At 37.0% G+C, this 11,492-nt stretch overlaps 1 protein-coding gene across 4 annotated transcripts in view; it reads right to left on the reverse strand.

The window, feature by feature from the left end:
- Positions 1 to 11,492, reverse strand: part of anapc10 (anaphase promoting complex subunit 10) — a 28,831-nt gene that overhangs the window by 15,252 nt on the left and 2,087 nt on the right. For all 4 annotated transcript variants that reach the window (XM_012962253.2, XM_012962247.3, XM_012962250.3 and 1 more), the window contains 4 exons: positions 9,847 to 9,896; positions 9,048 to 9,165; positions 8,319 to 8,409; positions 7,214 to 7,334 (listed from right to left, as the gene is read on the reverse strand). In XM_012962253.2, coding sequence (XP_012817707.1) covers positions 7,214 to 7,334; positions 8,319 to 8,409; positions 9,048 to 9,162 — 327 coding nt within the window. In that variant the 5' untranslated portion in view covers positions 9,163 to 9,165; positions 9,847 to 9,896. Of the gene's footprint in view, positions 1 to 7,213; positions 7,335 to 8,318; positions 8,410 to 9,047; positions 9,166 to 9,846; positions 9,897 to 11,492 lie in introns of those variants that run through there.

Consider the following 11,492-nt stretch of genomic DNA (forward strand, 5'->3'; position numbering starts at 1 on the left):
CATTTCACTCACCTTTCAGTCTTATGATCACTATTCACATTTTCCCTCCTTCGCTGATCTCAGTACCCACACCCTGTACCTTCCCTGATGTGCTATAACCCTTTCTTTGTCCATCATTGATCTCTAAGCCCCCCTTCTCTGTTTCTTCATTTATCTCTGCACAGGTATCAATAAGAGAAGAAGTGAGTATACACACTCTCCCAGCTCATTGCCCAAGCTGTGTGCTTTCCTCTGCTCCATCCATGATCTTCACACACTTCTCTCTCTCCAGTGTATGTGCCTTTCCCTATATGATTTCTGCAAGCCTTCATCACTGATCCCCTGCTCCTTAATGGATCTCTTTGCATGCTCACCTGCTTCCCCATGTTGATTTTTCTTAGCTACCCCAACCTGCTATTTCTTCCGTTATGGTTTGTTGTCCCATCCTTCTGAATAAGAAATTCAGTTACGTATTGATTTCTAAAGATAAAAATTGTTCGCATAGAAAAAGAAGGGAAGTAGGTATGAATTAAAGAGAAAGAAAGTTTGCCAGCGCTTAGTTTGCCTTTAAAAATAATTTTTACAAAAAATGAGGTGTTAGTACCACACTTTGGCCAAAATATGTAAGCTCACGTGCCACGTCAAGGCCCCTCATTGTCCTACACTGTCTAATGACTTTGAGTTTGTGATGCAATTAAAATAAAGTCCCCCAGAAAACAATGTGACTGAGTAGTAAGACCTATTGCACCTACCTTTAGCTCAAAAAGGCTCTAGTGGGAAAGCAGGGAGCTTTTAAGTCCCAGCTCATTAGCACACACATGAAAGTGATTCATTGGTTTAAAGGCTACATAGCAGCTAGAAGCAAAATTTGGCTACAATTTGTACACAAAACACAGAAAGAAATCGCTAGCGCTCGGTCTAACCCGGTTGTCCCATCCTTCTGAATAAGAAATTCAGTTACGTATTGATTTCTAAAGATAAAAATTGTTCGCATAGAAAAAGAAGAAGTGAAGTAGGTATGAATTAAAGACAGAAACACAACTGTGGAAAGCTCCAGGTCCAGCTATAAAATGAATGAGTAAAAATTGTTTTTATAAAAGTGGTTTGAAAATTTTAATCTGAATAGTAGCAGGACAAACTTTCTCAGATCTAATAGCCCCGAGCAACTAAAATTTGCTTTCGTTATTCGGACAGTACTATACCATAAAAAGTTAACGAATGATTGGTTGCTGCTTACTTAAACCTGGGCAAGCTGTGCTCTGTTATCAAGTTGTTCAGTACAATCCCTTAGTAAACGATATGTGCAATTTTCAGTTTATGACAAGTAATACGTATTAAACCGTGAGTAGGGAAATTAATATATGTATAATACTGTATATGTTATTTGTTAAACACAAAAACAGTCATTACAAACTGAAATTCAAAATTAAACTAACATTTGCTATTTTAGTACATAGTAACATAAAATAGTAAGGATCAAAAGAATGAAAATGAGTTTCTCTCTTAGCCAGGTAAGCAGCTGATCTGATCTCACGGTTGTTCTTTAAAACCCAGCAGAAAGCAGCAGTCTTTAGAGTATTCTAAGAAAACAAAGTTTAGGAGAGGAATATGGTTTCCTTTCCAGGATTCCTGCTGATTTCCTTACCTACTTACCTTAAATGTCCTGAAATAAAACAGGCATTTAAGAGGAATATATTACTTCTAAAAGGAAGAAAAAAAATTACTACTATTTTATGTTAAGCAGTCAACTACAGCATGTAAACCAAAGCAACCCTGACACCTAGTGGAGCTAACAGGACAGACTACTGTTTCATAAATCAATCTGAATATTGTTGGAAATCCCTACCATAATAGATACAGCTTCAGGCGTTCCTTAACTTCCATTACTGCCAGGCTGTCTGCACACATCCTTCCTTATCAATGTTTTTAGCCCTTTAGCAGTCTTATAATTGCCTTACAAGAAGCAGGTAGGGGGCAAAGCCAGACACCATTTAGGACATTTAGCCAATTTTTTTTTTTTTTTAATTATAGTAGGAACAACTACCTAAGCTTGTCCATATCCCTTTACATTTGATATATAATACATAATTACTTGAAAGTTCAGATGCACTTGAACATAAATATATTCCATCAAAGGGGTCTAGAGCAAAATGTATACATTTTTTTTTTTTGCACCTTGGCAAATATAGTTATTGGCTTAGGCACACACATATTGCCAGGCTTATTGCCTAGGTGCAAACAGAAAATTTATACAAAACTGCAAGAAAGGCTGATGCACACTTTTATTGGATAAATGTTTTGTCCTCACCTGGGACCTTTAAAAGGACACATGACTAAAGCAAATGGAAGTTTCTGCATATCATGGTGACCAAGTAATGAACAGAAAGCAGATTGGAAAAAACATTAATGAAATTTGTTATTACTAATAAATTGGCTGTACTGACTTCATAACCTGGCGAGTTTTGTGTTTAATATATATATATATATATATATATATATATATATATATATATATATATATATATATACTCAATATTTTGACCTGTAAATCATTTCTACTCACCTGTCTTATGTATATTTTTTTTATTTTGGTGGATTTAGTATATTCACTTTCTCTCTGAGCAGATTTATTGGATAGTGGTACAATACTGTGATACAACACTTTAATTGCACATTTATGTAAAATTAGCAGCTCTATATTAGAATTTACCACTACACTATAAAGGCAATACTTGGGAGTTTTTGTTTTTCTATGGTGTACTTTAGCAGTTTCCTTCTGCTTATTGTCCCCTTTTGGAGTTCCATTCTGTGCCCACTTGGATTACTAAATGAATTCCTATACATCTGCTAGATTTCTTTATATGTTAAAAAAAACTTAAAAGTAAAAGTTACCTGCACACATGATCATAAAAGTGTGGATCCATCATATTCCTGTGCCTATATACAACCCACAGGGTCAGTTATTTGAGATACTTGTCCAAGGCCCCACCCATGGACCACTGGCCATCCAGTTAAGCTGCAACAGACTTATTGGGGTGGCTCACCTAACTTTAAGTATGATGTAGATATTTGCATTCTAAAACTACTTTCAATTAGTTTTCAAAAATAATTTTGTAGTTTTAGTTATTTATTTTTCTGTTCAGCAGCTCTCTAGTTTGGAATTTCAGCAGCTAGTTGATAGGGTGCAGGATAGCTTAGCAAGCAGGCAGTGGTTTAAAGGAAAAGTAACGCTAAAGATTTTTAACTAAAAATCTATTCTACCCTCCCCCAATAATTGCCCTATCCTGAAAACTATTTGTTATTTATAATGCTTTAGAAGAAAATACCTGTAAAAAACTTGGCTTCCGGTCATTTCAACAAAGGCGATATGGCGACACAGGGAAAGTTTCAGGGGAAGCGTTCACTATGCGACGATCGACTGATCGAGTCTAGCCTTACTTTTGTATAGGAAGGAGTCAGGCTAGACTCGATCAATCGATCACCGCATAGTTAAACTTCACCCGATACTTTCTCCTGCATGGCCATTTGCTTTGTGAAATGACCGGAAGCCAAGTTTTTTACAGGTATTTTCTTCTAAAGCATTATAAATAACAAATAGTTTTCAGGATAGGGTAATTATTGGGGGAGGGTAGAATAGATTTTTTAGTTAAAAATTTTTAGCGTTACTTTTCCTTTAAATGAGAGACTAAAATATGAATAGAAGAGGGCCTGGATAGAAAGAAAAGTAATGAAAAGTAGCAATAACAATAACATTGTGTCTTCACATAGCAATAGTGTTTTGACAGCTAGTGTCAGTGACCCCCATTTTACAGATGCAAAAAAGTAGAAGATGAAAAATAGTTTAAAAATTATAAGGATTAAAAAATGAAGACCAAAAAGCTGCTATGAATAGGACACTCTATAACATACTAAAAGTTAACTTGAAGGTGAACCTTAATTAGATAGCATGGTTGATACATGTGGCCAGCTGAAGAAATACTTAGTATGGTTTTGGTATAACCAGCTATGTAAAATTCCAGTAACATATGCTTGTATATTGTGTACTGTGGTTTAAGTCCATTTGAGTGGTGATATCTATGTCATTGCAAAATATGTATGAATATTGAAATGAACCAACAAAGGATCCTTAGCCGGACCTCATCCATGTGTACAGACACACAGCTGTGTGTACCAAGCTTCGGTTTTATAATTTATTTTCATATTCAACCTACTCAGGAAAAGTCCACATCTCCAAAGGAAAATGCATGTAAAATAAATCCCTAGAGAGCTAGAAATATCAGAGAATTGAGCATGGTTCCATATTCATAAACTGAAATTCAGATCCTTTGCTACCCTTAAGCAAATTTTAGTAGAAAATTTCAAAATGCTTCTTGATTTTAGTAATCCGAATGCAAAATACTGTATAGACCTTGACTATACAAGAGACCCGGACTGGCAATCTGTGCATTTTGGCAAATGCCAGAGGGACTACTGTAAGATGCCATAGACAGGCACTACTTATCGTGCTAGTGGGGAGCTGTGTACTTGAAATGCCAGGGCTTTTTTTTTTTTTAATCCCAGTCCAGACCTGCTTGGCATAATATATAAAAAAGAAGGGTGCCAGCAAAAAGGTGGAATTTGTATATAGAAAAGGCTTCAGCCTTCTCGCAAAACAAAAACAATGTTTTCATAGCTGAAGCAATATGCACAAAATTGGAAACTATTTTAGTGAACCATTAAAATACTATAACACTTGCACTTAAAACCTACCTAATGGCATATAGAAACAATTATGTTGTGAAGGAACAACACGAAAAAAGTAGGAGCAAATCAGGACAGTTAGCAAAAGATACAGGATTAAAAAGCTATTGACATTAAAGATAACCACTCCAATAACCCATTACATATTAACCATGTGAACAAGTATAAAAGAAAGAAAGACACAAAATAAAAACTGTATAGTACATAACCATTTCATTGCTATGCAGATTGCATTCTAACATGCAACAATCCTTTTACATGCAATTAATCCTAATAAGTAAAAGTGCTTTATGGGTTACTGCCTTTTACATATTACTGTTTTATCTGCTGATACGTGAATAGGACAGATTATATCATGCAACTATGTCTGATTAAAGTATCTTGCTTTGAAAGTCACATAACTCATGTCACATGACAAAAAAACCTTAAAAATATATATTCCAGCTGCATGGTAACAAACAAATTCTAAGCCTGGGATATTGCTTTTGATGTATATGTTACTATTTATACATTAATGTAAGAATTACTGTGCAACAGTGCAATATATTAAACATTGCACAATGTCATATTTCTAAAGAAGCTGCATATATATTGTATAGCTTATTGATATCTGCTGCCCAATTCCCCCACCCTATCTGTGATCTTAAATTAAAATGTCCAAGTAACACCCATTTAAATATCAAGGAACTCAAGTCACAGCTGTATTCCAGGTTCCACCCAGTATTACTGCAGACCTGGAGTCCCCAACCTTTTTGACCTGTGAGCAACATTCAAATGTAAATGGAATTGGGGAGCAACACAAGCATGAAAAATGTTCCTGGGGAATGCCAAATAAGGCCCATAACTGGCTAGGTGGCTGGCAGCCTACAGGTGACTCTGTTTGGCAGCATCCCTGGTTCTTATGCAACCAAAAATCTCCAAGCCAGAAATTCAAAAATAAGCACCTGAGTCCACTGAGAGCAACAGCCAGTGGGTTAGTGAGCAACCACTGATTGTGGATCACTGCAGTAAACATTATATAAGTACATTCAATAAATAGAGCAAATATTAAAAATGTGTTCTGTTCATATTTTTTAGTAAATAATACATATGTAAAGAGAATATCTGAACCTGTGTCCAACACAAGTGAACCGTAATTTTATATGCAAAATATATAATGAAAAAAATCCCAACATTTGTCAATGTAATATTAAAAAAAGGAATAGGTATTTTACCTATTTTCACCCTTTCAACAATAACATAAGCCAATTATTATAGGAAATTACGATTTGCACTGCAAGTGCCCCTACCATTGCTACATACATTTGAAGGGTCAAACAAAAATTAAACCCAGCTAAAAGCACCTGGGAAGAACAGTGACACAACATAACTGATCTCAAGAAATTACTTGATGACATAGGCATGGTGTGCATTGGTGGAATTAGACACCCACCGGCCCAAAGCAAAATTTGTACCATGCTTCCTTGCACCCTCTGCCCCACCCTCTGTCCCCTCCCCCCCAGTAAACAGTGATAGAGGCACAGAAGACTATTTTTATCTAGGATATAAGCAGGCCTAACCTGCAAAACTTGAATAAATGGCCCTAATTTTCCAGTGGTAGGCAAACAAAAATGTCAAGCAAGTTACATGGTCTTTCACTAAAATCATGAGTTTTCAGTTTACTAAATATGATGAACTATATATGCTTTCATGTGCCCAATATCTACAGTTAGCATTAATGTTTGTATATATAGTTTATGTATGTGAGTGTATAGATTGGCAAGTTGAACTTGATGGACTCTGGTCTTTTTTAAACCCTATGTAACTATGTAATACAGGGGATTTTTTTTACATATGCTATAGCAGTGATGGGCAACAACAATGACAATAATAGAACTGGAGAATATGCCATTGCAAAATGGCCACTGTACTCATATCTCCCAGCTCAAAATTGGCAGGCCATCCATTAATTGATCATGAATATCTCAGCAAGTGAAACTATATAGTTGTTTCTGCTGTTTGAACTTAGTCAAAAGTCTGTAACACTGCTTGTAAGTGATGTGTCAAATTGCTCTTAGCATGCACTGCTCAGTAACGCGTCCTTATGAAAGTTTTACTTACATACAGTCAGCTGCCCCTCAGACAGGTGTTCTGGTTTTAAAAGTGGTTTTAATTGTGAATTGTAGTCTGCAGTGCATAGCTTTGTATTAATTATGTTAACTGTTTTGTCATGTAAACTGTTTTGACATGTCAACAAGGGTTACTTTAAATTCATATTTCAGTGGTGATTAGCTCAGCAGTGACTGTGAAGTTTTATCCTTTGGCCCACACTGTCACTTATTATAACAAAGCCAGTCCATCAAAACCACGAGTTCAGTACTGGAGTGGAAAGGGTTAAAATGTGTTCAAAAAAAAGATTACAACGACCTTCAAACCAGCCAGCTTTTCTTTTGATTAAAACTTAAAGGTGAAGAGTCTTTTCGGAAATAAAAATATTGCAAGTAAATAAGCCTACCCGAATCTCTTGGAGGTTGTGAAAGTTGTTTCCCACTCTGACCGATATTTTACTAGGAGTATAGCTCTCGTCTGATTTGTAATCAGCATAAATGCACAAAGCCTTAACAGTTGTCTTCCTTCTACAAGAGAAATAGAAAATATCATTATGACACCCAGTATTAAAAGTCTTTCCCCAGGGTCTGACCAGCTAAAATGGACACAGGATACTGGAGAGTTCTATCTGTCATTGATGTTAGGCTAGAGGTTGCGTGATCTTGTAGCAGGCAGAGTACGAGAGTAAACAGTACTCCAGCCTGCCAGAGGAACACATTACCCCAGCCTAGGGTGAATGACAGATGATTGAAACATTGACCAGCTAAACTGTACAAGACACAATCACTGGCTCTTTGTATTTATCTGTAATTAGATCATATCACTGATAGGAACGTGGCTATAATATTGAACTGAATGCCTATCTTATTATTAACAAAGCAACGGTAATGCATGTATGCAAACCTGTATCTTTTTTAAATTCCCTATAGCACAACAAAAATCAACAATATAAATACATGTCACCCTACCGGGGACTGTTGTGCCTAGTTCCAAAAGCTAAACCCTATTTCTTTTTGCTAAATATACCCCTTATTCAGAAACTTTATCCTTTTTATACTACTTTATTCTCCTTCAAAATATGCAGAGAAGTTAATCAATCTTCCTATGCCTTAGGAAATTAATTTAAGGGTTACCTTAGAAACATAGGCACAATTTGTTCTGGTTGTGTCACCCATACAAACCAATGAATAGCTAGCAATAGTTTGTGCACCCAACCAGTATATGAATTTGTGTGTGTTTACAGAACGTTTATGCCCTTTTTCCTTTGTGGTTAGTTATAGAAATGAGTAGGATGTAACCACTGATACTATATAAAAGGTACTGGATAGATTATTGGAAAAACCTAATATAAAGAAATTCTGATTCAAAATTTTTTTTCCATTTTTGGCTCTTTGGACTTAATACATGGTGGTCCACACTGTGGAAAGATCTCTTTTTCTGGAATCTACGGTGTCCAAAGTTGTGATAACAGAGCCTGTGACTTGTATAACAACCATATATTATGCATTTACCGAAACTGTATGTTGACTAAATGAGGCTGCGATCCATCTGACTGCCAGTAGGTTTCTAAATTGTCATCTCTTAATTGGTCAACTCCAAACCCTTGAAAAAAAGAAAGGAATAGGAATTAAAGAAAAATGGATATAGGAAATAGACTCTTTCACAATTAATATTAATGATACCTTACAAGCTACTCTTCTGCTGTGGGTGCCTCCAAGTAATACCTAGTTGATGGCCTTCATTTTTTGTTTCTTTATTCTGTGTTTCTGACAAAGACCCCTATTTTGAGGTAAAAAAATACTGGGAGCATGTTGCATGTTTTGATGCTATCTTAGGCCAATATAATTTTTCTCTCATTATTTGCACTATGATGTGTGTTTTTCTGTAATCCCACCACCATATTCTGAGTTATCATAGTTATGATCAAAACTTGGTATAAGATTCCCTGTCAAATTACTCTGTCTAGATTCCTAGAAGCTTGAGTGTAGACAATTACATTTTTCATTCATTTATTTCTTCAGTTATTACTTTATAACTGAAAAGTAGTTGTTCTTAGTCTTAGGCCACCACTAACTGACTGGACACTGGTTAGGTGCATACTGAATTTGGTTAGTGATCATTTATTGGTCATTGATTATCATCACAGAGGTGCACTACCTTGAAATATGTAAAGAGAAATAAGCTTCAGGTATGGGTCTGCTGACCAATTAAAATAAACAAAATAAGCACAGTAAAGGTACCTGGTTTACAGGACGATAAAGACCAAACAGCTTGTGAGCCTATTTCTCGAACAGTGCCAGTCCTTTTTAGCTGGTTGGGATCAGCACCAGGGGGAGTTTTGTTAGGTGTTGTCATTTCCTGTAAGAAAAAATAAGAGTGAAAAGGGTAGGAGTAGAAGGAAACATTTTTACCACAACTCTGTATAGTGACATAGAATGTATAACTATTTATCTAGGTAACTGTGCACTGGTTCTAAAGTTTTTAAATCTATCTGAATACAAAATTCATTCATTCAACACTGCAGTAATTATGAACTAAAATTTGCATATCTGAATTTGAGAATAATCCATATAGCTGCATTACCTGCAACTATCACCTTACATTGTTTATAGCTTTATAGTCACATGATATTAAAGGAGAAGGAAAGGTAAAAACTAAGTAAGCTTTAGTCGATCAGGTTAGAAAATTTTGGTCAGATAACGATAAAATCTGTGCATGTATTGTGTATCTGATTATATCCTTGGGGGAACCTACAATGCATTTCCAGGAAGTCGCTTTTGTACGACTGGTGCCAACTATTTCATGTTCAGAATGATTTCTTGTTTTTAGGGCTTTATTCTACAATTTCAGTTTGAATGGTAGTTTCAGATTGTTGCATTAAATTGTATGATCAATATCCGAACAGCAGTAGCAAAATTGCATTGTATAAGCCTGTTTAATTAAAAGGGTAGAAAAAGAATTTAAAAAAAAATCACATGCATACACATACAGTGAGAAGGACATTGGTACGTTAATAGTTATAATATAAAAATCCCACACCTGGTTCTTTTTGGAAAAAGGCAGTCAGATGTAGCTTTGAGTTGTTGAACCTGAGAAAGAAAAAATAATAACATTTCTATTTAAATGGATGTTTAATCTATTAGAGATTTATTTGCCTAACTCAGTGCTGTCCAACTTCTGTGGTACCGAGGGCCGGAATTTTTCCGGCCTACGTGTTGGAGGGCCGGTAATGGAAGCCAGTTTTGACCACTCCCCCTTTTTAAACCACACCCACTTGAAACCACAACCATGTTATCACATGACCATACTCAATGGTACAGCAAAAGCCTGCCATACTCTGCCTGCCCTACCCTGCCTGTGTGTGCCAAACTCTGCCTGCCCTACCCTGCCTGTGTGTGCCAAACTCTGCCTGCCCTACCCTGCCTGTGTGTGCCATACTCAGCCTGCCCTACCTTGCCTGTGTGTGCCATACTCTGCCTGCCCTACCCTGCCTGTGTGTGCCAAACTCTGCCTGCCCTACCCTGCCTGTGTGTGCCAAACTCTGCCTTCCCTACCCTGCCTGTGTGTGTCATACTCTGCCTTCCCTACCCTGCCTGTGTGTGCCATACTCTTCCTGCCCTATGATGCCTGTGTGTGCCATACTCAGCCTGCCCTACCTTGCCTGTGTGTGCCATACTCTGCCTGCCCTACCCTGCCTGTGTGTGCCATACTCTGCCTTCCCTACCTTGCCTGTGTGTGCCATACTCTGCCTGTCCTATGCTGCCTGTGTGTGCCATACTCTGCCCTCCCTACCTTGCCTGTGTGTGCCATACTCTGCCTGTCCTATGCTGCCTGTGCATGCCATACTCTGCCCTACCCTGCCCAGTGATGGCACACACAGGCAGCCTACAGTGACACAATGCTGGCACTGCTCCTACAGTCTGCACAATAACTATATATTAAAAAAAACTTTTTAATTGCTGTACCACCTCAGTATATGTTCTTTTTGTAGTGTGCAGGGTTTATTTGTGGGTTTCTACTGCTCTGAGGTGTGAATAGGTGAACAATTTGGGTGATTACAGCCTGAGCCTGAGGTGTGAACACTGCAAGGGGTAAACAATGCAGAGATTAAAAGGTGTGAACACCACAGGGGATTACATTTTTAAACAATACAGGGGGATTACAGCCTGATCTGAGGTGTGAAACATGCAGGGGTGGCAGTTAATCACAGTACTGATACCATTTAAAGCTTACACAAGAGTAAGCCATCAAAGCAGCCAGACAGGTGGGGGGCCACACAGAGGGGGGTTGCGGGCCGCCAGTTGGACAGCACTGGCCTAACTAATGGAGTAAATTTTAAGTAATGTTGGTAGAACTCTGTGTGTTATCATTTTGTGTAGCTATATCAGTGCTGCACCTAATTTAGAATTGTCTTCTTTGGGACAACTATGCAGTAAAGGGAAAAGAAAAAACAAATGTATAAATGCATCCCAAAAAAGCAAAATAAAACAAACAACAAATGAACAGTTCTTGAGTCAAGTGGGTGAATACTTATTAAAGCTTAAGTAAATAACAGATAGCCCCTAGGATGCGAATACAGTACAGTTTCAATTTTGTTTTTTTCAGGGGACTAGAAAAAAAATATGTAAAAAAAATGTAAAATTAGGAAAATGTGTTTAAGCAATGTAATCTTCAAAGTACTCAAA

Source organism: Xenopus tropicalis, chromosome 1 (genome assembly GCF_000004195.4).
Source record: "Xenopus tropicalis strain Nigerian chromosome 1, UCB_Xtro_10.0, whole genome shotgun sequence".
NCBI classification, from domain to species: domain Eukaryota; kingdom Metazoa; phylum Chordata; class Amphibia; order Anura; family Pipidae; genus Xenopus; species Xenopus tropicalis.